The sequence below is a fragment of the Odocoileus virginianus genome, chromosome 18 (assembly GCF_023699985.2).
Source record: "Odocoileus virginianus isolate 20LAN1187 ecotype Illinois chromosome 18, Ovbor_1.2, whole genome shotgun sequence".
Taxonomy (NCBI): Eukaryota; Metazoa; Chordata; class Mammalia; order Artiodactyla; family Cervidae; genus Odocoileus; species Odocoileus virginianus.
In genome coordinates, this window is record NC_069691.1 from 31,152,202 (window position 1) to 31,179,979 (window position 27,778).

Sequence of the window (27,778 nt, forward strand, 5' to 3'; positions counted from 1 at the left end):
AGAAAAACCAAGCTGGAAGCACCTCATTTCCTGATTTGAAAATACATTACAAAGTTATGGCAATCAAAATGGTATGATACTGACATAAAAAGACACTGAGATCAATAGAACTGAACAGACAGCTCAGAAAAAGAAAACAAAAAACACTCTTACATGGTCAATTAATTTATGACGAAGAAGGCAGGAAGAGTCAATGGGGAAAGGACAGTCCCTTCAATAAACGGTCCTCGGGAAACTGGACAGTAACATGCAAAAGAATGAAACTGGATCCCTACCTTACACTATACACAAAAATCAGCTCAAAATGAATCAAAGACTTGAATGTAAAACCTGAAACCATAAAACTCATGGAAGAAAGGGTTTTGGGTAAGCTCCATGACACTGGTCTCGGTAATGATTTTTTGGATCTGACACCAAAAACAAAGCTACCAAAGCAAAATAAACTAGTGTGGCTACTTCAAACTAAAAACCTTTTGCACAGCATAGGAAACCACCAACAAAATAAAAAGGCAACCTATGTGATGTGTAAAAATATTTGCAAATCATCTCTCTAATATGGGGTTAGTATTCAAAATACATAAAGAACTCATATAACTCAACAGAAAAAAAAATGAGTAAAAAATGGCAGAATACCTGAATAGACATTTTTCCAAAGATATACTGATAGCCAACAGGGAAATGAAAAGGTACTCAATATCACTAATCATCAGGGAAATCCAAATCAAAACCATGAGATATCACCTCACACCTGTTAGATTAGAATGGCTATCATCAAAAAGTAAAAGGTAAGTGTTATCAGGGATGTGGAGAAAAGGAAACACTTTTGCACTGTTGGTGGGAATGTAAACTGCTATAGCCACTATGGAAAGCAGTATGCAGACCTCTCAAAAAATTAAAAATAGAACTACCATATGACCCAGCAACTTTACTTCTGGGTGTATATGCAAAGGAAATAAAAACAGAATACCAAAGAGATATCTGCACTCTCATGTTCACTGCAGCATTATTCATAACAGCCAAGATATGGAAGAACCGAAGAATCTATTAATGGATGAATGAATAAAAAAGACATTTTACACACACACACACACACACACACACACACACACACACAATGTAATACTATTCAGCCATGAGAAAGAAGGAGATCCTGCTATTTCTGATAACATGGACGTACGCTAGTGGCAATACACTAAGTGAAATAAGCCAAATGGTATCACTTATCTGTGCTATTTTTTTAAGTTAACTCTAGAAACTGAAAGTAGAAAAGTTCTCAGGGGCTGGAGTTGGGGGTAAAAGGGAAAGACAGATAAAAGAGTACAAATTTTAGGTGTAAGATGAATAAGGTCTAAGGACCTAATATAAAACATGGTAACTACTGTTTTATTACCATATTGCACAACTGAAATTCACTGAGAGAGAAGACTTAAATGTTCTCATAAAAAAGATTAATATGTGGGGCGACAGAGGTGTTAACTAGATGTGGGAATCCTTTTAACGTATAAGTGCTGTGCTAAGCTGCTTCAGTCGTGTCCAACTCTTGGCGACCCCATGGACTGTAGCCTGCCAGGCTCCTCTGTGCATGGGATTCTCCAGGCAAGAGTACTGGAGTGGACTGCCATGCCCTCCTCCAGGGGATCTTCCTGAGTAGGGATCAAACCCAGGTCTCCTGCATTGCAGGTGGATTCTTTATCAGCTGAGCCCCCAGGGAAGCCCTTCAAAGTGTATACATACATCAAATTATCGTAATGCACAATTTAAGTATCTTATAAATGTATATGTTAATTATGCCTCAACAAAGCCAAAATAATATAAATAACTAAATCATAAAAGCAGTTAGAGAGAAAGACACATTACTTCAATGAACGAACTATAAAACTAACAACTGACTTTACAACAGAAATGATGGAAACCAGGAGACAAGGAAATAATATCTTTTAAAACCTGAAAATAACTCTAAACCTATAATTCTATGCCAAGCAAATAAACCATTCAAAAATGAAAGAGAAATAAAGACATTTTCAGGTGAACCAAAAACTGGCAAAATTTGTTTCAGTACACTTCCACCAAAAGGCAGGAAAAAATATTTTCAGAAAGAAGCTTAGAAACTTATGAAGTCATGCAGGATCAAAAAAAGCATCAATATGTGGGTAACTCTAAACAAATACTGACTTTATATAACATATGCATTGTAACACATAATTTGTAAATGAAAATTAAATGATAATCATCATGAGTTTTATTTCTACATCTATTTTATGCCCCCACAATACCAAAAATGATGATGATAGGAGGGGTTCTAAGGCTACTCCATTTATTATCTTGGTAATGTTTAAAGTACCAATTTATATTAAACTTCAGAAAACCAAGGAAGAATGTTTTGATCTCTGGGAAAACCATTTTTAAAAGAGTTAAAGAGAAAAAGCCTCAGAAGGGATATGTTAGAAATTTCTTTTAATTGAAAAGTTCAAAGCAAATAGAAAAGGAGAAAAATGGAAACAAAGAACAGAGGGGTGAAATAAAAAATAAATAGTAGGAAGATAGGATTAATATTAGTCAAAATAAATGAAATAGACCATTTCAATTAGAAGACAAAGATTATCAAATTAGACTTTAAAAACAAGAGAAATATTTGGTGTCTACAAGACACAAAGACAACTGATAAAGGTTGTAAGTAAAAAGTTGAAAATACTAACCAAAATAATATAGTTAAATTAATAACAGAAAACACTATAAGGCAGGAATAATTACTGCAGATAAAAGGGTATAATTTATAATGATACAAGAGTAAACTCATTAGAACAATATTAGAATTCTAAGATTGTATGCACCTGGTGTGTCACTTCAGTCATGACTCTTTGCGACCCAAAGGACTATAGCCCACCAGTTTCCTCTGTCCGTGGGAGTCTCCAGGCAAGAAGACTGGAGTGGGTTGCCACACCCTTCTCCAGGGGATCTTCCAGACCCAGGGATCGAACCTGAGTCTTTTAGGTCTCCTGCATTGGCAGGTGGGTTCGTGACCACTAGTGCCACCTGGGAAGCCCTATGTACCTGGAAACATAGCTTTAAATTATCAACATCTTAATCAATGAAATGATTAGAATTCATTTCAATGAATGCTAAGTACATTGAACATTCATTTTCCTTCAGATCCTTGGAATATTTAGGGCTATATATTCCAAGGATCTGAAGGAAAAGTTTAACCCCTGGGTCAAGAAAATACCCTGGAGAAAGAAATGGCAACTCACTCCACTATCCTTGCCTAGGAAGCCCCATGGACAGACGAGCGTGGCAGGCTACAGTCCATGGGGTCGCAGAGTTGGAGACGACTGAGCGACTAACACACTAGTGAGTTTAAGTAGGTTAAAGACACCAATGATAAACATACTATATAAAAACAGTATTAGTCAAACAAAATAGTCTTTTCTTATACTGGATAACATTATGGTAAAATTCTCCTCTCCATATACCTAACTTAAAAATATTATGAATCACTTCATTCAGAAAATACACCATAAACAGGGCTAAAACACAATGGATTCCTCAATAGGATGCCAAATGCTCTCAGAAATATCATAACATAAACCCTTTGGGTTTCAATTCCATTATCTCTAACATGAAGGTAATTTTAAAAACATCCTACTTAATACAACAAGGATACTATAAACCTTGAACAATTCCTGCTCAGCACTACTAGCTAAAAACTCTGTCAGGTCCCTAGAACTATCTGTAATTTACTATTACCAAAGTAGCTTTATTACAACCAATATGATAGAGTTAATTATTTGATTTTCATCTGGTAATCCTACTGACTAACAATAATTATGATTTTTAAGAATTTTAAAGTTATCTGTATTGTTTCTACAAGTGATTGCTCTAAGGAAACTCAGGTTTGAATTTTTAAAACCCAACTTGTACTGCCTTTTTATATTTTCATCCTGGATTTTACATTTCTTAATAAACCTTTACTATGCTGCTAGTCTTTTGTCATTATGCATGTAAATACATGTCTATATATATTTTTCTAAGTATATTAGTATCATCTGTAATCAGTTTTTCCATTAAAAAAAAGGTGCTCTTTCCTCTAAGTGATAGTAATTTTTCCAGAGTTTCTACCTTTCATTTGGAGAGACAAATCAGTTTGTAATTTGTAATGTCTTAATCCTTCACTTAAATATTATCATTATATTCTTATTTGAGTGATGAAACTTTTTTATTCTGTCATCGATCTCCTGGTAACATTGTTAAACAGTCTGTTAAATGTTCATAAAAATTAAAGGGGCAAAGAAAAACTGTTCCCTTCTTCTGAGAGCTTTCACCAAAATCAAATGTAACATAAATTGAAAATCTCTTATCTACCAAGAACTTTTACATGTGCTATCTCATTAAATCTCACTACTATTCACATTTTTCAAGTGGATATTACAATTCAGAAAGGTTAAAGGATGTGTCAAAGCTTATACTCACAATAAGAAAAGCCAGGCTTAATTCTAGGTGTGTCTGTTTATAAAATCAAGAACTTTCCACTACCAGAAGCTGGTAAATGCAAGATAAAGAGCCCGATACCTAATATTTTAGGCTTTTCAGGACATATGCCTCTGTCACAGCTACTTAACTCTGCTGTTGTATTACAAAGGCAATTGCAGACAAAACATAAACAAATGAGAGTAGCTATGTTTCAAACAAAACTTGATTAATAAAAACAGGGAGAGGGTCAAATTCATCCCAACGCCCATAGTGTGCCCTCCACAGCGCCACATTGCACTCCCTCCTAGAGAAACTCTACTAGCTTTTCGTTAATACCAAGAGATTCTACCTCTCTCTCCATTCTTAAAACATTCTGATCTTAATCTTACAGGTACATTTTTATTTTAAAGCTCTTCTTATTAGGCTCAATCTATTGAATATTTGAAACAGATTACTTGGAGAATACATATAACATTTTACATGTTCTAACTGCAATACCAAATACATCAGAAATTAATCTATCATTGAGATTCAAATCCAACGAGTCTGGCTTTAAAGTCACACTCACATCTTGACCACCTCACATAGTGTGGGAATTAAAAGAAATGACACGTGCAGAAAGTACTTTGCTAACCCTAAACGATTCTTTAAATGTTAACTGCTGTTGTTTTAGGGCTTCTGATGCTTTGGGTGACCATTCTTTTGTACCTGGTTTTATCAGAAAGTAAAATCAAAATATAAGAAAGCATAAGAAAGAAATTCATCTATAAAACATTTCTAAGACTATAGTATTAGTATGCACTAAATTCTCAGTGTGATAAATGTCAAACACCTATATTTACAGTTCTCCCCCTTGAACTTTTTTCAGTTATTTGCATCTAATTTTAATTGCTCATTCTGCGTTTAATATGTAGAATTACCTTGACAAGGCCCACTAATATATGCAACCAAGCAACAACAGTAAATATCCTCTTTTAATTATACAAAATGATCATGTGTACAAAAAAGATCTAAATACACAGAACTCATAGACCTTCTCTCAACTGTTCCATTATTACAAAATTTACTTGTATGTGCTATCACTAAGCTTGTTATTTTTAAAAGAAAAGGTTTAAAGAGTATAAAATGACTTAAATAGGAAATAAAAAACACCCTTCTTCATCAGAAATTCTATTCCTCTTCCTGTCTCCTTCCCTATCTTGCTTCCTGTAAGTACGCATACTCTGTCTCTCTCTCTCTCACACACACACACACATACACAGAGCACTATAAAAACACAATCTAAGTCAAAATGGCACACAGGATCAGGCTGAAATACAAGTTCTACAAACAAAGCACAAAAGATATGATTCAGAAAACACAAACCCAGATTCAAATCCCAGTCTACAACTAAAACCAGTTAAATAATCACTTCCTAGCTTTGTTCCTTCAGTAACTACTTATTTAACCTCTATTAGTCTATTTTCTCATCTATAAAAAATGGAGGAAAAATCATGTCCACCTCATGTGATTGTGGTGAGCATTTAAGTGAGAATTAAAATCACATGTCCATAGCACAGTGCTGATATACAGTCAAGACTTAAAACTCCCGGTTGATGCTATTACTACTACTACCTTTAACACCAGCGTCTGGGCAAATCTTATTAACATATATTGCAGTTCCTCTACAAAGTGGGAAGAGCATTGCCTTAAATGGATATATAACAACAATTTTTTAAAGCATCTGAAAATTCATCTTATCACCAATGTTAAAAGTTGGAGTTGGGGTGTGGGGGAACGAATCCTTTTCTCAAGATCTTAATGCTCCTTTGAGAACTTTTAAGAATTAAACAAGTCTATCTTCACTCCTGAAAAGAAATAAGAAGCTAACCTTTTTCACTTTGCTTTTCACTACTGTAGATTTAAAACAAAAATATCTATATATTGAGAGATCTAATATGTCACTTTTTAAAGAACTCAACACTAACAAGTAATCACAAATAGATTTGGTTAAAGGGCAATGTCAGAATAGGTCCATTTTCTCAATTCCAATACATTTTAAAACGCACCAATTTGAGGGTTTACGTTCATTACTTTTGTTCTCAATTTTCTACACCTTTAAAAGCACCACATGTTAATAACTATATACTACAGCTGTTCTAACATTAGTGGATATAAACATTTCTTACCAAATTACGCTTTTTTAGCGGAAGAAAGTAATAATAGTGGCAGAAAGAAAACATCAGTGCGTAGCAAGTAAGAAGTTCAGTGTAGAAACACAACTGCAGAAAAAGCCAATGGTTATCTTCACCAACACAATTGTTAATCCTAAAGAAAAAAAAAAGGAAAAAGAAAAAATATTTCAAACTTTAATGAGATGTTAATTTTAGGATGGTAAAACTAGAAATAAGCACAAACAACTTCTTAAGTGCTTAAGTTCATAGAGATAAGTCCAACCCACTCAAACCTAAAAGCAAAGAGTACATAAGAAAAGATATGACATAAACACGCCACCTCACATTTGTAAAGCACATTCTACTTGTCAAAGAAGTCCTGTATATGATTCCCCATCCAACTCAACAACAAGCCAGTGAGGCAGGAAGAACAGATGGCAGTTTCCTTGCTTCACCGATACAAAACAGGAACAGAGGAGTTAGGACAATTGCCAAAGGATGTCCAGTTCGGAGAGACTGTGGTCACGAGAGCAAGAACCCTCTTCTGTACACTGCTCTCTCACTGCAGCATTCCAGCTGTGCAGATCAAGTTGAATGATGTGAAGCAAAGTAACAAACCTGCCATTCTGACATACTGCTAAGCATTCACAATTTTTCTTACTTTTACAGTCTAACCCTTGGTGGCTGAAAATAAACATATATCCAAAAGTACGTATAAATTCTTAGAGCTACGTTTCCACCAATACAACAATGAACCAAAAACTAGGAAAAAGGATTAATGCTAGCATTCCAAAAATTCAAGATTAAAGCAAGCTGAATATTTTATTGTTCCAAAGTTATTGTATCTAAATTTTCTAAATACTTTACAATTCCAGCAGAAAATCCTAGTTCAAAACTACAAGTTATTTTTCACAATGTTTTAATTTCAACATATTATAGCATTTTACTGCCACTGTTTGAAAAAATAATAAATAGGGCCAAATTCCTAACTTAAACTGTATTAAAGATGTGCTGTCTATTTTTTAAAAGCAGATATATAACTGAACAGAAACCTGAAAGAGGCATTTCTTAGACTGAAGAAATCATGCTAAATAAACAAGGAAACTTCCTGTGTTTTGTTATCTAAGCAGGGCTACCAGGGAAGAGTACTTCTGTGTGCACTCAAAAACACTCCCCAATAGCTACTGCTTAAAAGATGCTTTATCTTTGCCCCACCCTTTCTGTCCCCCCAAAATCTGAGATACAACTGCTATGAACATTGCATTCTTCTTAAGAATAGAACTGTAAGAAACACTACTATCATCTACATGTAAAGACTGTTTTGGTAAGGAATTCCTTAGAAAGAGTGATCAGAGTCAAAAACAGAATAAATCTTGAGGTCATCAAGAGAACTGACCTCTAAATCTAAAGCTGTTTAACAGTTAAGATAATGCAATTTCTGAAAATATCAAAAATTCTCCTTGCTTCTGCTTCACACTGTACATTTCCCTCACTCTCTGAATAGCTCAGCAATGCTTTATTAGAGAATTCAAGCACCTAAGTCCCTGTATCTACTCATGCCCCTGATCGGCCCTCTTTTCCTGTCCACAGCTCTTTGTCCTTCCACTCCTCTTCTCACCAGGGCCCTGAGGTGACTAAAACTGTGGAAAGAGAAGACCTGGGAACAGAGAGCTCACCCCAATCCTAGAATTTTGGTTAAAAAGAACTTTATTTGGTCACCAAGTCAGTCTTAATTCCTCGAAAATAAATAATATCACTAATCTATATAATCTATATATAATCTAGATAAAACAGTTATAAAATAGTTGATTATTTTTTAAGCTTAAATTACTGCATTCACTTAAAAGGAAATATCAATTATTTTTTAAGCTTAAATTACTGCATTCACTTAAAAGGAAATATCAATTTCCAACTATCACAAACATTTATTATATTTTTAATCAGAAATGTTACTCAAAAATTATATAAAATTGAGTTTTTCAGTGTGATTATCACTTACCTGAATATATGCTTTACACAGCTTTAAAAAGCAAACCCTATTACTATATGTAACTGTAAATAGATCATTGAGGTTTATAAAATCATTTGAGAATTAATCCAAATAAATTACAGGCACATTTTTAAAACACCAACTGTATGTTATATACTAAACTATCCTGTGATGGAATTTTAAACCTTTTACATAGTAACACAGTGCTCTTATTTTTTCTGAATCTCAGGAAATTATCTTCTAGTCAAATAATCATTTTATAGTGAAAACCAAATTCCCACTAAAAGCTTGCTGATAACTTGTGTATCAAAAATAAAGGCAGCTCTAAATGATTAGCATTACTAGACAAAACTAAAATCTACCCTTGAGACATCTCAGATAAATGCAGTTATAAATTTAAGAAATTATGTAGCTAACTTTGTGTACATGTGTGTATAAACATAAATATACATGTATATAGATATATTTATAAAGCGCTACAGCATACCAGTTTAAATATTTATGCAGAGATCCCATGCTAGAAAAACAGAATTAAATACAATATCTTTTCACAGATTTTTGTGACAGCTTTGAAATGAGATACAATGCAGAACTCTCACAGCATTTGTTTTCAAAAATTCCGTTTCTCAACTGAACATTTTCTTTAAATATTACAAGAGAGCCCCCTACTGACCAAAAATGTTGGCAGTTCAGCAAAATCAACTATCAGTGGGTTTTTTTTTGCTTCTAGTTAGCAGGTAATATTAATCCCTATATCCAACACATAACACTGAAAAAAAGGCTGAAAGGAAGTGAAAAGAGGTATAAAGTATCTGAAATGTTACTCTTAATTAAATTGGAAGGGAAATACAAACAATGAGATGTATATGGTTTACATTACAGTTAGAAACAGTAACAGCTACTATATTTAAATTTAAGTACTCTCTATATGTCTTATACTATACTAAATGTTTTACCTACACTGCCTCATTTAATAAAACCACTTTAGTTCTTTTGTATATTTGGGTGCATGTTAATTTTTGGTTTTCTGCTCAAATATCTCCTTGTTAGAAAAATCTATGATCTCGAAAAATGACCCTGGGAGTTGATAGAATCATATGATCAATGAAAGGTCTCCTTATAAAAAGAGTGTCTTAAACTGTGTAACTCTGATATAACCTTTTTGTTTAAATCTGCTAAGTACTAAGATCTATTTTTTACTATGTTCTTTTTTCAAAAAGTGAATCATTCATTTCTTACCATGGACAGTGATGATCCATTCTCCTAACACAGTGGCCGCAGCGGCTGCAGTGATGGGAACGCTTCGGTCTCATCAAATTACACTTGTTACACAATTCCCAGAACTCCCTTTCTAGAAAAGGAAATTAAAATTCATTTAGTAAAGGAACATGAGTAATGGTGAAATTTAACAAGTGTTTAGAAGAGTTTATAGGAATTCTTCGAGATATGTGCCTAAGTCTCTACCATAAATGTTTGCTGTGAACGTTGCTTCTCTATTCTCTGCATGTTTTATTTTGTACGTTTCTAATTTTAAACACTATAAAATAAGACTGTTAATAGTCAAACTAAGGGATAAAAAACAACATATTTGGGTTTAAGTATATTGCTGTAAGTAAAATTTAATGACAAAACTCTTATTTACAAGCAAATTATTACATTAAAACAGAATTTTATTGAAACAAGTTAATTTCTAGAAATTTGTTATCTAATGGTTCTAAAGAAGAGATAATGCTGAGTACTGGTGTCATAGACTAGAAAGTCAAAATCAACTGCATAAACAGAGACGACATCCCCCCAAACTTTCCACACAAAACCATTTTTTGAATGATTTGGGAATATTTATGACAGAGAGATAGAAAAACAGTTCAGATGGGATTAAGAGGTACTAAAATCGTTTCAGAAGTGAAGAAGATTACAAGAAAATCACTATTTAATGGAAATAAAGGAGTCCTCTATAAAACTGTATCCTACTACCAAGGAGCAGTTTCCTCTAGTCTGTTGTGAAAGTGCACACGACTAGGCTCTGTGCTAAAAACATGAAGTTTACAGGAATAAAGGAAAAAGTAATTTATTTCCATTAAGAACTGCTGTAGGTAGAGCCATTAAAACCTCTATAGGACTGTCATCTACCAAGACAACTGTTATACAGGATATATAATCTTAATATTTCTTGACATGGAACTTTACCTTTATAAAAATTCTTAAACTTTGTATCACTTATGGAAAACCTCACTAAACCCTAACCTCACTAAAATTATGGGTATAGTAAAATTAACCTAACTTCAATGCTCCAAGTGAATATTAGTATATGCAAAGTGTGACTGAGCACACCATAGGTAGTCACTAAATCCTTGCTAAAACATGACAAGTTTAATTTTTTTTAAATGAAAGATTCTAAACATAAGTAATAGAAGAGAAGAGTAGGTAGTCTTCAATTTTTAAAAACATACCCTACTTTATTTCCATTATTTCTAGTTTAATGACCAGAAGTAAGATCAATATACTGGAATTTTATAAAGTGTTGGAAAAACATTCTGCTACAAACATCTCTGAAGAAATCAATAAAGCATGAATTACAGCTATACCAAATTAACTGCTCCAACAACATGAAAGTTGAGAAATTATCTTTTACATTTAAAATATTTCATTTTAAAATTATCTTTCATTTCTTACTTACAATTCTTATTTTAATGAAAACATATTACATGAGAGAGCAACAATAATAAAGCTTAATTTAGGTACAATTAAACTACTGTTATTTAACTGTTAGTGAAATAGAAACTCATTTCATATGTAGCATAATACAATGTCACATACATATCACTTTTTTCCCCACTTAACTAGATGTTCCCAAATATTCCAATGTTTAACTCTGAATTCACATATTTCAAGGATTATGTGAAGGTGAGCCCATTTTCATTGAAAGAAAACACGAAAACTATGTTCTTAAACCAGCTTCTTTAAAAAATAAACATGGGGTATTCACTACTGGCAATTTCAGCATAAAATAGTCCAAAGAATAAATCATTTATTTCATACTTAAAATGCTGTACTCTCAGGAAAAAAGACAGAATTTGGCTATAGTCAGAGAAAGACTGTAATTCATTCTGTGGTGTAAACTACGGTTGGCAAACTACAGTCCACAGGCAAACCCAGGCCATCACCTGCTTTCGGGTGATCCATGAGCTTCCCAGGTGGCGCTAGGGGGAAAGAACCCACCTGCCTAAGGCAAGAGATATAAGAGATGACTGGGTCAGAAAGATGCCCTGGAGAAGGGCAGGACAACCCACTCCAGCACTCTTGCCTAGAGAATCCCATGGACAAAGGAGCCTGAGGGCTACAGTCTACAAAGAGTCAGATACAACTGAAGCGACTTAGCATGCACGCGTGAGCTAAGAGTATTTTTAACAATTTTAAATGATTGAAAATAATAACAACAATAACAATTTGTGGCATGTAGAAACTTTGGAATTTAAATTTCATGTCCATAAATAAAGCTTTATTTAAACACAGCCATGCCCATTCATTCACATACTGTGCATGGCAGCTTTGGGGCTACCACGACAGAGTGGAGGAGTTGTGACAGAGACCATATGGTTCATAAAACTAAAAAGTATCTATCTGGCACCAACACTACCGTAGAATTTGCTGACCTATGGCCTGGGCCATAAATTTGTTCAAACAAAGAGTTTGAGTCACTTAATGCTCAATTTAAGATACGAAAATCTAAAATGAAGATGGACATTTTTCACACACAAGCACACAAACATTTATGTCTTAAGAAAGGAAAAAAAAATCACTATTATTAAAATTCAGAAATTTAAAGTATCATCTATGTTTTTGCTTTGCAGAACAAGAAGAAAGCCATCCATCTTAACCTACCCTATGTATCCAGAAACCATTTCTTAGTCTTCTCCCTTTTTCCTTCTTCAGGATTTATTCAAGTCCTAATAGTATCTTGGTGACTGATAACATTCTGGTGTCTGATGATTACCTACAAGACTTCTGCACTACCCATCTAACAAAATAAAATAAAAGCCTGTGGGAGACAGAATCCACCTGCTAATTTATGGCAGCTATATAGAAAGTTAAAAACTAAGATAACATTTTTTAAAGGAAAGAAAAGTCAAAACATAAAACAAAAGATAAAAGGTAAACTCTATAAATGATCCTCTTTAATATAAGGTAAACACTATCATATTGTTTAATAGGGAAACTTAATGCTGTAACTGCATCAAAGACTATAAAGCCAGATACGGTTTGGTTTGGTTTATCCCTCAAAAAGGAACAAATCACCTTCCATTTGAGTCTTTTCAAAGACTCACATATTAGGGGGACTTTTTTCAATGACTATATTTCAGATCACAAAGTAATGTTTTTGGGAGAAAAATGTAACTTGAAACTAACAAAAATCAATACAAGGACTGAGTCTTAATAGAGGTTTTCTGGCAGAACTGGTTGGCAATGCAAGAAATAAACGAAGAAACAAAACAGAAACAGACTCAAGAAACAAGAACAAGCTAGTGGCTGCCAGAGGGAGGGGGTGGAGGGGCACAAAGTTAAGTGAAGGGGATTAAGAAGTGCAAGTTTTCAGCTATAACATAAACAAGCCTCAGGGATGCAAGGTACAATAGGGGGTATATACAACAATAAAAAAATAAAGACAAAGTGGCACTAGTGATGACAAAAACAGAAGTCTAACATGCAAGTGAAGAGCTTAATGATGAAAATGTTCTAAGATTGCTTGTGGTAATGGTTGTACATCTCTGTGTATATATAAAAGACACTAAATTGTACACTTTAAATAGGTGAATTATATGATGTGTGAATTACACTCAAAGTTGTTTTTAAAAAGTTGAGACTGAATAAAATAATTTCATAAAATTCAAAAATGTTGTAATCAGCCTCCAATTAAAATAAATAAATTTATATTAAAAAAATTCAAAAATGACAAAAAGTAATATTTCTGTACTTCAAACATGCATGTAATTTAAATAGACATTTGATAGTTTCATTTGACTATTCCATCTACATGTCCCAAAGTTTATAAAATCAAATTCTTGGGATCTTCACACAGAAGCATTCTCTTATATTCAAATTTCTCATATTTGGTGGGTCATATAGAAACTAAAGTTACTATGTTTAAAAAAACAGAAAGGCATGTAAAATATTTCAGAAAGGCATGTAAAAATTTTTTAAAGTAGCTAAAATAATAAAAGCATCAGGGTTTAAGTTTCCATTTCTAAGGAGTTCAATTACATAAAACTGTTCACCCTTAAAACAATGCAGAATAAGGGTCACTATTTTGTAGAACCCAACACTTTAGTCATTTTTCACTATTAAATTTTTATTTTTTTTAACTAAGTTAAAACTATATCTATACAATTATCAAGTAACTGAGCAAAAGGCACATGATAGCTTTAATTAATTTCCTTCAAACCAAAGCAAAGATGAATAAAGGGGTAAGATAATTCATCTGTAAGAGGATTCATGGTAAAAAAGATGATGGAGACAAGGATCTGGGCTTCACAGCAACTCTGTAACTACCTACTGTATGACCTGTGAAGGACAATCTATGCTCCTGATTTACCCAAAAGACTTTAGAGACTTTAAAATGTGATAAATGTGTGGGGTTTTTTTTTTTTTGGGTTGGGCAAAGGGGAACTCTCCACTGAAGAAAAACAGCCCAAATGTCAATGAGAGCAGATATAATGCAGATAACCAAAAGGTTGGCAAGATGCCATGCTATCCTCATCACCGGAGCCTAAAAATTAAAGGTAACACAGCAGCTTCAGATGGATTCAATCTGGCCCTCAGGTATAATCTGTTTGGTATTCATTTAAAAATAATGCTTTTAAAATTTTGAATTAGTTGCTAATTTTTTTAAAATCATAAAATGTCTCATAAAAATTGAGATTCCGTGTTTTCTCTTCAAAAATTCCAAGATCTAAAAATATCCGTCCTACATGACAATTTCAGTGTAGCTGATTAGTGCCACTTCCTTTAGATAAGATAGGAGATTTTCAAGATGAAATAGTTCCTCCCTGGCCCCTTTCACTGATTTGTACTATCTGACAGATGTAGGCATTTGAATATTTGACCACAGCAAACTGAAGTTTTCATCAGAAATGAGCCCCGAGTTAGGAAAACCCTGCTTCCTTGATTTTCTGGGAACATCAAGTTTCAGAGTTGAAGTAGAAAAATACATGTATCAGTATTTTAGACGGTCTTTTGTTTTAGGTTAGTTGAGAAGAGAGATTCTATACAAATTACAGACTGCCATCCTCCCTGCCCAAACACAGGCATACACACACACACACAATAACCGTTAAGTGACAGTGATACTGTTCTATAAATTAATAAAAACTAAATACTCAAGATTATTTTCAGAAATTTCTACAGCTACATAAATATCAGTGTCATTCCCACTTAATCATTAAATGTGCAAGGTCCATTAAACCCCAAAATCATGGATCTCAAAAACCAATCACAAACTCAAAGGAGGCTCTCTAAGTGACTTGCCACTTCTAATTTTGGAAAGAACGACTACATTGCTTTCCAAACTTCTACACATTTGAGTCACCTGGGATCTTTCAAAAGCATGGATACCTGGCTCTTATCCCCATTCTGATTTAATTAATATAGGATGTGATTTGGACATTGAGGTTTTTCAAAGCTCCCTAGGTGATTCTAATGTACAGCAAGTTCAGAAACTACTGAATTACTATAAAAATATTCTGGTTCTATAATGTAGAGAAAAGACATACAAATTTCTTCCTAGAAGAAAGTACAGGGTTCTCAAAGATTACACAGCAAATGTTCAAAAGCAAAACTCAGGAAAGAGGATAAGGGAGGTTTACTATATCTGGCAAGCAATACATTTTAAACTTATTTCTGTGACTAAATGGTTACTATGCAATCAGGTGACCAAAAATTACTTCCATTGACACTAGAACAAAAGGCTTTCAAATTTTTCACTGAATTGTTCCAACTTAGAGAAAAACAAGCAATAGCATTATAATAAAACACATATTTATTTTGTAAATATTTGTAAATATATTGTAAGCAATATTATATTTATAATACATGAGGTAAGTGGCACCATCAAAAACTCCTCTACTAAATAAAAATGTAATTTTTCAGGTAATATCATTCAATAAATATTTACCCCAGCAATTATTACTAAGTGACAGACTGTTTAGGCCCTAAGGCTATAGTACTGAACAAATAAGCAAACAAAACAAAAAATCCACACCCTCACAGAGGTTATTATACAGCTCTAGAGTGGAAGGAGTGAGAGACAAATAAACAGCTAAACTGAAAAGGAGAGCCAGAGATGGCAGATATGAGGAGTAAGCTCGGATTTGTGGTTTTAATTGAGAAATCTGGAAAGAAAACACTTAAGAGACACGAAAGTGGCTTAGATGACATATGTAATTAATATACTAAAGGCAATAATACACATTAATAAAGATGTAAAAGTGATGAATGTGAAGAGCACCATACCTCCATGTGGGATCTTTGGGTTCTCAGGGAGTCTTCCTGGATCAGTTATTGAGGCCCTCACTAAAGCAACCAGACAAAACATGGCAATGCCATAGAATACTTGAAAATAAGCAAATAAATAAAATTAGTATTTACCCTTCAAAATGTTTTTTGACAAACATATTTAAAGGCTAAAAGCATATTTTAATTAATAGCATCAGCCTAAATTCTCAGAGATAAGATGGAAAAATGATTAACTCATTTCATTCATCAAATAATACTGCCAAGAGGACTTTCTAAAATATACTAATTTAAAATAGTTATTTTGCATAACAATTGATAAACTTGTTGTAAATCAGATTCTTTATGAACAGAAATTAATGGTATATTAATTAACAGAAATGAATTCTTTTAATTACTACATATACTATATTTGATAGAATCAAAGCAGCATTTCTAAACCTATACTATAATTAAACTTTTTCATTAACTGGCTAGCTTCAAAATTACATTGGATTAGTGATGTTCAACTGCTCTTTTTAATAGATCTTGAGATTCTTAACTTGAAAATAAAGAATCTAGAAACTTTTGAATTTTACAATGAATAACACTTTAAACTATATACATTTATACATGTACTTTAATTATCTAAATTTACATTGTATAATAGAAACATTAAAAATACACACACACCTACATAAATAGAACTATTGTGCCAGTGTAGCTTTAAACAAAATGGTTTTTGTAGATTTTGTAGAGTTAGATATGAAAATATACCAATTGCCTTACCCTGCAAAATATATAAAGGTCATTCTTTTAAAATGAGTAAATAATTTCATATTAATAGCATTGAATATTTATTATAGTGGTATTACACTCCAAAAACATTCACAATGAGAAAAAAATCTTTAATTATACAAGAAAATAAAGATTTTGAAACTTACTTATTATTAATATGCCTGGAATATGTCCTTCTTCATAGTGAGGAAAGAGGACAATTTTGGGAATTAAAAAAAAGTTGTATAACCAGACAAAGACAATCAAACCCATGCAGCACCAACCATGTGGGTCAACAACAAAGTGAATCCGGAGACCCATTCTGCAGCCCTATGACTGCCTACCAATCCACAAGCGAAGATGAACCTAAGCAAAGGGAAAAAGAAAAAAATTACTTATATAGGAAGAATTATCTGACTAAAACAAAACTACCTTATTGGCAACTATAAAATGACACGAATTTTCTTTGTACATATATTTTTGACAATATAAATCCCTTTGGAAAACAAAGGGAAGTTTTAGGCTATTCAAATTTCACCATAAGCTTCAAGTAATTTAATTTCAATTTCCATTATGGATTGAGATCACAGTGTAAACTGGCATTACCTTCTGAAGTTAAACACAAGTCTGTCTCTAGCTCAGCTATTCCATGTATAAGTTCAAGAGACATAGTGCATATATTCACCAAAAGATATTATTAAAACTACTAAAAAAATCTTGTACATAAGACTAGCTGATGGTCATCTAAGTCAAGAGTACCCATCTCATGGTGGGAAGTATGTTTATTGACTGGAAAGGGACATGGGGGAAACTTTGAGGAGCTAGAAATGTTTTATATGTTGACCTGCTGCTTTATGGTATGTATATATGTAAAGATTCACTGAGCAATACACTTAAGATTTGTTCAATTTAATTCTTAAATCATAATAAAGTACTTAAAAATCATTTTGAAAAATTATAATAAAAAATGAAAAGTAAATACAAATTGCCAGAAATACTTAAGTTAATGGAATGAAGCCCAACTAATATTATTAATACTACCAATTCAAGAAGACTCCTGCTTAAAATGTGGCTTTTTTCAGTTCAGTGTTAACAAAATGCTAATATGTCTCACAATGAGATGCTTAAAGTTAAGATATTTCTACACAGGTATGAAAAAGTGACTTAGAATATGTCCTTTAGCAGATACAACTTATAAACCCTCAATAATAAATTACTATGTAAGGTTTGGGTTTCCCATGTGACACAGTGGTAAAGAATCTGCCTGCAATGCAGGAGATGTGGGTTTGATCCCTGAATCAGGACGATCCCCTGAAGTAAGAAATGGCAACTCACTCCAGTAGTTTTGCCTGGAAAAATTCAGGGACAGAGGAGCCTGGCATGCTACAGTTCATAGAGTTGCAGAGTCAGACACAACTGAGCGACTGAGTATACATGTAAGGTCTAGGCAGCAACATTTTTTACATAAAATACAATGGAATAATACAGTAATAAACTAGTTCAATGTTCCTCAAACCTGTAAGCAAACAGGAATCAGTTGAGGAGCTTTTTAAAAACACTTATTCCCAGGCTCATTCTAGATCTACTGAATCATAATACTTTACAGAGTAATGCCCAAAAACCAATAAAATGTTCTATTGATAAAATGGTCCCCAGGTGTCTCTGATACAGTTGACTGGTATCCAGGAACCACTAATCCAGGAGCTTCACTATGACTTCAAATGTAGAGCAATGAGTTGAACTCAATTTAACAAATATTCAATGAGCCTCCACCATACACCAGTCACTTGCTAGACACTGTAACTACAATGATGAATAGGACATGATCTTTGCTTGAAGGAACTAACAGTCTAATGGAGGAAAAAGTCATAAAATGGGTTTAATATAATGCATTCCAGGGGTGTGGACAATATATTGGAACTACCCCCACCCTGGAGGTCAGGGGCCCTGCCCGAGAGGAGCTACCCCACCTCCAAGGAGCGGCTGCTGCGCGGGTGCAGGAGGGCCGAGAGGAGCTACTCCACGTTCAAGGTCAGGAGGGGCGGCCGTGAGAAGATACCCCTCGTCCAAGGTAAGCAGCAGTGGCTGCGCTTTGCTGGGGAAGCCATGAAGAGATACCCCAAGTCCAAGGTAAGAGAAACCCAAGTAAGACGGTAGGTGTTGCGAGAGGGCATCAGAGGGCAGACAGACTGAAACCACAATCACAGAAAACTAGCCAATCTGATCACAGGACCACAGTCGTGTCTAACTCAGTGACACTAAGCCATGCCATATGGGGGCACCCAAGACAGTCAGGTCATGGTGGAGAGGTCTGACAGAATATGGTCCACTGGAGAAGGGAATGGCAAACCACTTCAGTATTCTTGCCTTGAGAACCCCATGAACAGTATGAAAAGGCAAAAAGATAGGACACTGAAAGATGAACTCCCCAGGTCGGTAGGTGCCCAATATGCTACTGGAGATCAGTGGAGAAATAACTCCAGAAAGAATGAAGGGATGGAGCCAAAGCAAAAACAATACCCAGTTGTGGATGTGACTGGTGATAGAAGCAAGGTCCAATGCTGTAAAGAGCAATACTGCATAGGAACCTGGGATGTTAGGTCCATGAATCAAGGCAAATTGGAAGTGGTCAAACAGGAGATGGCAAGAGTGAATGTCAACATTCTAGGAATCAGCGAACTAAAATGGAGAGGAATGGGTGAATTTAACTCGGATGACCATTATATCTACTACTGTGGGCAGGAATCCCTTAGAAGAAATGGAGTACCCATCATAGTCAACAAAAGAGTCTGAAATGCAGTACTTGGATGCAGTCTCAAAAATGACAGAATGATCTCTGTTCGTTCCCAAGGCAAACCATTCAATATCACAGTAACCCAAGCCTATGCCCCAACCAGTAACACTGAAGAAGCTGAAGTTGAACGGTTCTATGAAGACCTACAAGACCTTTTAGAACTAACACCCAAAAAAGATGTCCTTTTCATTATAGGCGACTGGAATGCAAAAGTAGGAAGTCAAGAAACACCTGAAGTAACAGGCAAATTTGGCCTTGGAGTACGGAATGAAGCAGGGCAAAGGCTAATAGAGTTTTGCCAAGAGAACGCACTGGTCATAGCAAACACCCTCTTACAACAACACAAGAGAAGACTCTACACATGGACATCACCAGATGGTCAACACCAAAATCAGATTGATTATATTCTTTGCAGTCAAAGATAGAGAAGCTCTATACAGTCAGCAAAAACAAGACCAGGAGCTGACTGTGGCTCAGATTATGAACTCCTTACTGCCAAATTCAGACTTAAAGTGAAGAGAGTAGGGATAACCACTAGACCATTCAGATATGACCTAAATCAAATCCCTTATGAATATACAGTGGAAGTGAGAAATAGATTTAAGGGACTAGATCTGATAGACAGAGAGCCTGATGAACTATAGACGGAGGTTCATGACATTGTACAGGAGACGGGGATCAACACCATCCCCAAGAAAAAGAAATGCAAAAAGGCAAAATGGCTGTCTGAGGAGGCCTTACAAATAGCTGTGAAAAGAAGAGAAGTGAAAAGCAAAGGAGAAACAGAAAGATATTCCCATTTGAATGCAGAGTTCCAAAGAATAGCCAGGAGAGATAAGAAAGCCTTCCTCAGCAATCAATGCAAAGAAATAGAGGAAAACAACAGAATGGGAAAGACTAGAGATCTCTTCAAGAAAATTAGAGATATCAAGAAAACATTACAATAAAAAATGGGCTCAATAAAGATTAGAAATGGTATGGACCTAACAGAAGCAGAGGATATTAAGAAGAGGTGGCAAGAATACACAGAAGAACTGTACAAAAAAGATCTTCACGACCCAGATAATCACAATGATGTGATCACTCACCTAGAGCCAGACATCCTGGAATGTGAAGTCAAGTGGGCCTTAGAAAGCATCACTACGAACAAAGCTAGTGGAGGTGATGGAATTCCAGTTGAGCTATTTCAAATCCTAAAAGATGATGCTGTGAAAGTGCTGCACTCGATATGCCAGCAAATTTGGAAAACTCAGCAGTAGCCACAGGACTGGAAAAGGTCCATTCTCATTTCAATCCCTAAGAAAGGCAATCCCAAAGAATGCTCAAACTACCACACAATTGCACTCATCTCACATGCTAGTAAAGTAGTGCTCAAAATTCTCCAAGTCAGGCTTCAGCAATACGTGAACCGTGAACTTCCAGATGTTCAAGATGGTTTCAGAAAAGGCAGAGGAACCAGAGATCAAATTGCCAATATCCACTGGATCATCGAAAAAGCAAGAGAGTTCCAGAAAAACATCTATTTCTGCTTTATTGACTACACCAAAGCCTTCGACTGTGTAGATCACAATAAACTGTGGAAAATTCTGAAGGAGATGGGAATACCAGACCACCTGACCTGCCTCTTGAGAAACCTGTATGCAGGTCAGGAAGCAGCAGTTAGAACTGGACATGGAACAACAGACTGGTTCCAAATAGGAAAAGGAGTACGTCAAGGCAATATATTGTCACCCTGCTTATTTAACTTATATGCAGAATACATCATGAGAAACGCTGGGCTGGAAGAAGCACAAGCTGGCATCAAATTGCTGGGAGAAATATCAATAACCTCAGATATGCAGGTTATTTATATGCATATGCAGATATGCAGATATGTGACACCACCTTTATGGCAGAAAGTCAAGAGAAGCTAAAAAGCCTCTTGATGAAAGTGAAAGAGGAGAGTGAAAAAGTTGGCTTAAAGCTCAACATTCAGAAAACTAAGATCATGGCATCTGGTCCCATCACCTCATGGGAAATAGATGGGGAAACAGTGGAAACAGTGTCAGACTTTATTTTTTTGGGGCTCCAAAAGCACTGCAGATGGTGACTGCAGCCATGAAATTAAAAGACGCTTACTCCTTGGAAGGAGAGTTATGACCAACCTAGATAGCATATTAAAAAGCAGAGACATTACTTTGCCAACAAAGGTCTGTCTGGTCAAGGCTATGGTTTTTCCAGTGGTCATGTATGGATGTGACAGTTGGACTGTGAAGAAAGCTGAGCGCCGAAAAATTGATGCTTTTGAACTGTGGTGTTGGAGAAGACTCTTGAGAGTCCCTTGGACTGCAAGGAGAGCCAACCAGTCCATCCTGTAGGAGATAAGTCCTTGGTGTTTATTGGAAGGACTGATGCTGAAGCTGAAACTCCAGTACTTTGGCCACCTCATGCGAAGAGCTGACTTATTGGAAAAGTCCCTGATGCTGGGAGGGATTGGGGGCAGGAGGAGAAGGGGACGACAGAGGATGAGATGGCTGGATGGCATCACCGACTCGATGGGCATGAGTCTGAGTAAACTCCGGGAGTTTGTGATGGACAGGAAGGCCTGGCGTGCTGCGATTCATGGGGTCGCAAAGAGTCGGACACGACTGATCGACTGAACTGAACTGAAATGACTGATAGGCACAAATGGGGACTAATTAAATCAGGACAAGACTTCCTGGAGCAGAGTTCAATCTTAAAAGAAGAGTAAAAGTTATCCAACCAAAGAAAAGTGACAACTGTACTGCAAACAGAAGGAAGTGTAGAAGGTATTTAAGACTTAAAAACTTTTAAGGGAGAGCAAGCGGTAAGAAATAAGGGGCTGTATCATGATGGGCATAAGTTGCCTTTCTGAGACACTGGAAAGCTGCTGAAGCAGGGGGCAGGGTAACATAGTGGGGTTTAGACTTTAAATAAATTATTGAAGCTCTGCTGTGGAGGATGAAATTAAAGACGATTCATTCGGGCTAAGAGAAGACAAAAGTCAAAATTAGTTTTGGAGAAATTAGTTGTAGAATCAAACCAGTAAGCTTTTGGAGGGTATCTCCCAGATTTCTAACATATATCAGACTACTTCATTCTAGGAATAATTTATCATCAGTTGAAGAGCCTCACAGAACTACCCTTTAGAGACTTTGCCAATGTTCTTTAAAGTTACAAAGCTACCAGCACAAAGAAAAAAAGATTAAGGATTACTTAATTCTAAAAGACCACGCTTATCCTATTATCCCTAGAACCTTGAAACACTGGAAATGCAGGGAGAAAAAAAAAAAAAGACAAGAACTCAAATGCAACACCACCCAACCCTTTAAATCAGGTTTGGTCTCTTAGTATTTATGCATGAATTTTAAAACTGAAATAATGCCTAGATCTTTAAAAAAGTAAAAGTTGAACTTCATTACCTTTTAACTAAAAAATTAAAAGATCTAAAAGCATCATTAAAGTAAGGAAAGCCACAGAGGATAAAGCATGCTATTTAATTTTCTAGGTATCATTATTTTAAAAAGTAAATGAACTCAAATGCAAATGATAAGCTATCAACATACCTAAAAAAGAGAAACATTAAAAAGGATGTTTTATTTTTACAATCTTGCCAATTATCAAGTGTTAAAAGAAATGACAGAAGTCTCTGTCTCTCAACATGATCAGTATCATTAACTTCATATATCTTCTTTAATGTTTCAGTTCCATTCAGAACTAAAAAAACAGACAATGAATTTCAATAATTATATATAACAGAGTAATTTCATTACTTATTTCTAAATATATAAGTATCAGAAACAGAGACGCATAAAACCCAGCAAAGCAAGTAGCAAAATTATCAAACACTTAACTCATTTTTTAAACTCTGTTTTCATTCTCCTCTACCAGAGAAGAACAAATTTTTCTTATCACTGCAACACATTCCTCACAACAGAAACTATTAATGAAAAGCACAGTTTAAAATGTGTCTGTTTTTCCTGGATATAAACATACAGACAACAAGCTCTAAAAGAATAAGAATCTCCAAGGAAAAGTGACTTAAGTATAGAAATATAAAAGAATGAACAAGAAAGACTTTGAATATTTTTAAAAAAATACCTGATCAGTGAAAATTAGTGCCACTGAATCCTGACAACTGGACTGTAGAGACAAAAACAGAACTCCAAATCAGATTACAGCCAGAAACATGTAACTGGTAGGGTTGCAGGATTGCGCCTCTCGTTAATATCTACCAGGCGTGGCTCATGGCTGAGCAGAAACTATTACACATCCTGAGCAACAACCAAATTGAACACTATGTTGCTACATGGTTTTAAGGGTGGCATCTGTAAATACTTTCATCAGCTAGAGAATTCAACGTATTAATTTGTGTATTAAATGATGAGCTCATAACTCTTTGATGTAACTAGAGGACACACCGGTCCTTCAACATTTTTGAAGATTGCTATCTGGTAACTATACTTGGGTGCTGTGACCAACTTCATTAATAATATAAATTACTACAGCACAATGTTTTTTTCAAAGAAATTATAACTCATCTCTAATAAACTAGGCCATGTAAATATTTACAATGTTCAACCTACTCTGGTAGGAAACCACCTTTCCTTTTCTGCCTTTTGCAGGCAACTAAATTTCACCTAAAATAATTTCATGTATTTTCCTCAGGAAGAATATTGAAGTCACTATGAAAAGTATCAGAAAACTATGACAAAATTATAACACCAGAATGCTGATTTTGGAAAATGATAAAAGTGAGCCAAAATAATTTACAAGAAATTGAGCCAAATGAGTTATCTCTAAACTCACAGTTTTATATGACTCACCATGTCATCCAGTGGTCTTATTATTGTTCCATGAATAAGAATATATATACCTCTCTCATTCCTTCTGTCCAAAATGTCCCTGCCATTTTGTCTGCTCTATTCAAATTCAACTCATACTTCAAGGTCAATTTGAATCTCACTCTCCATATGAAATTTTTTTACTGGCACCTAAGTTCACATCGAATTTCTCTTTCTCTTCAAAATTTCAAATAAAAACTAACAAGAATATATATAGTAAGTGATTTTATAATCTTAGAATGAGAAAGATCTTTAGTAAGACCCCATAAGCCATGTTTAATCACATAAAAATTAAAATTTCTGAAGCTCAAAACACAGCAGAAACAAAATTAAAAGACAAAGCATCCTTGGAAAAAAGAATATACCATGTTTCTAGTAAGAGTCATTAAAGTGAATACATGGAGAGGCAATTCACAAAGGACAAAAAAAATCCAATGGTTAATCACTGCTGACTAGAAAAATGCGAAATCACTAGTTGTATTTGTCATCCTTTGTATTGACAAAATTTTAGAAAGACAGATGACACCCAATGTTGAAAGGGCACAGAGAAAAGGACACTTTCAATTCATTGCTGATAAGCATGTAAACTGATATAATCATCTTTGGAGGGCAATTTGGCAGTATCTATTAAAATGTCAAACTCTCTGACCCAGCAGTTTTATTTCTAGTCATATCTATAAAAACATTCACTAGAGTATACAGGTATATATATATATATATATATATATATACAGCACTTTTTATAGTCACAAAAATACGGCACAACCTATATACCCATGTAGGGACTTCCCAGCTGATCTCAGTGATAAAGAATCCACTTGCCAAGCAGAAGTGAGGGGTTCTCTCCCTGAGCGGGGAAGGTCCCCTGGAGGAGGAAATGGCAACCTTCTCCAGTATTCTTGCCTGGGCGCCTGGTGGACTACAGTCCACGGAGTCGCAAAACGCTGGACACAACTTAGCCCTAAACAACAAATGCCCATACAGAGAGAGGGAAATGGTCATATACTGTGAATCATAATATATCCACAGCATAGACTATTTCCAAGCTACTGCAATTTTTAAAGAAGAAAAGCAAGTTGATCAAGATTTGCATATGGCTACCCACACAGGTGTTGAGTGAAAAGAAGAGAATTATATGGCGAAATCTATGGGGGGTGCATATCTTCCTAAAAGGAGGGCAGGATAGAGTTGAACTAGGAAAAGGTATAAGGGCACTTTCTGAGGTGCTGATAAAGATCTCTATCTTGACACAAATTTGAGATATACAGGTTATAAATTTGTTGAAACCCAGCATATGTGCACTTAATATTGGTGCATTTCATGGTATGTCAATTCACCTTAAAAAAAAAAATCCTTTAAACCAATACTGAACTTTAGTTAATGATATGTACACTGAAGTACTGGGGAGAGGGGGAAGGAAGTATATAGATGACTGCAGTTTACTTTCAAATGGATCCCAAAAAACACGGATTAATGGTGGACTCAGAGATGGATGAGCATGTGATGTAGTTCAGTAAAACATTAGTTGTAGAATCTAGGTGATGGGTATGAAGGTATTATAGTATGAAATTCTTTCAGTTCCTCTGCTTAAAATCTTTCATAATTAAATGTTGGAGGGGAAAGTTACAGAGAAGTTTGTGCAATGTGATTCTTTTTTTGTTAGAAAAAAAATAATGTGTAAGTTATTTCTGTATGTGTGGAAGAAAATACACCTACCAAACTGTTAACAGTGGTTATCACTGGGCTGAGGAAGGAAAGAACAGACAGAAGGGATGCCATAACATTTTGTACATATATTTATGTGTAAGTCTAAGCTTATTAAGAAATAAGTGTGCTTGTATTCAGTCGTTTCAGCTGTGTTCAACTCTTTGCGACCCTATGGACTGTAGCTTGCCAGGCTCCTCTGTCCATGGGATACTCCAGGCAAGAATACTGGAGTGGGTTGCCATGCCCACCAAAAATTTTCATTTTAGCCTCTCTTTATCACTATGCATTATCTTTATGTGGAATGTTTTTCAAATTAGTATCTTTAAAAATGCAGCATAGAAGCATTAGCGATAAAGCCATATAAGACATACACTTCAGGAAGATGTTTCAGTATTATTTACAGATTTTTTTCCCCTCTGTGGAAAAAGCCTTGTTTAACAAAATGTGTAGTTAAAATTTTAATATGAAAAACTTTACATAAACATATAGTAACTATAATTTTTTGCAAATGAAAGATTGTTAAAATTCATCTAAACGTAACACTTCAAGGACACTAAGAACTAAGAAACATATTCCCATTAAAATTAAATGCACTTACCACTTGCAAATTCACTGAGATGTGTTGTAATTTTTCTGGTACTTGGATTTAGCAGTTTTATCTTGATTTTTTTTTTTTTTACTGCATCCCAACAAATGGATCTCTCCTCAATAGCAGTTCTCCATGAGACTCTATTAATGGTTTAATAAAAATGATCTCACAACAATGATACAAACTGTAAACAACTAAATAGTCTAACTGCAAAGTCACCAATTATAAAAAGTTTAAATTTATAAATAAAATGATCCAACTCCACTTAATTCTGTCTTCATATTTAATCCCGCCAGCCCCCCAAAATCTTTATCTGACTGCCATTATACATGAAAGTTTTCTCTTTTGAAACAACCCAGTTCCCATAAAATCAAATTAAGTGTTGGTGTCCAGCATTTAACTTCATCAAACTTCCTGATCGCAAATCACAAAATAACAGTAGATTCTTAAGTCATTGATGTGACAAAATGCAATGTAATATCTATCAAAATGTTTAGTGTTTAGTTTAGTGAAGTAGCTCAGTTGTGTCCAACTCTTTGTGACCCCGTGGACTGTAGCCTACCAGGCTCCTCCCTCCATGGGATTCTCCAGGCAAGAATACTGGAGTGGGTTGCCATTTCCTTCTCCAGGGGATCTTCCCGACCCAGGGATTGAACCCGGGTCTCCCTGCATTGCAGGTGGACGCTTTAACCGCTGAGCCACCAGGGAAGCGTTAGGCTAGGACTATCTAATCACAATTGATAAACGTAAAATAAAGAGTTTAAAAATAGAAGCACATATTAATTTGAATGTTTTAAAGAAAAAAGTTATCCTCCTAAAATGAAATCATTAAAAGAATCAATCATTAATTTCTATAGTTTAGGCATAAACAGTAAGAGTTTATGAGTTACTGTAAAGAGTTCTAGAAAATATACTGATTCAGAATTTCACTAATTCAACCACTTCCTATTGTCTATATACCAAGCTTTGGCG

General features: G+C 34.8%; 1 protein-coding gene across 6 annotated transcripts in view; it reads right to left on the reverse strand.

Moving 5' to 3' along the window:
• ZDHHC21 (zinc finger DHHC-type palmitoyltransferase 21) overlaps positions 1-27,778 on the reverse strand; it is a 72,609-nt gene that overhangs the window by 37,044 nt on the left and 7,787 nt on the right. For 2 of the 6 annotated variants that reach the window (XM_070480522.1, XM_070480525.1), the window contains exons 1-5: positions 26,816-26,902; positions 17,040-17,238; positions 16,117-16,215; positions 9,850-9,961; positions 6,636-6,774 (exon numbers count right to left, since the gene is read on the reverse strand). In XM_070480522.1, coding sequence (XP_070336623.1) covers positions 6,636-6,774; positions 9,850-9,961; positions 16,117-16,215; positions 17,040-17,193 — 504 coding nt within the window. In that variant the 5' untranslated portion in view covers positions 17,194-17,238; positions 26,816-26,902. Of the gene's footprint in view, positions 1-6,635; positions 6,775-9,849; positions 9,962-16,116; positions 16,216-17,039; positions 17,239-23,232; positions 23,321-23,767; positions 23,810-26,815; positions 26,903-27,778 lie in introns of those variants that run through there. The other 4 variants (XM_020886869.2, XM_070480526.1, XM_070480524.1 and 1 more) reach the window with 4 other exon arrangements.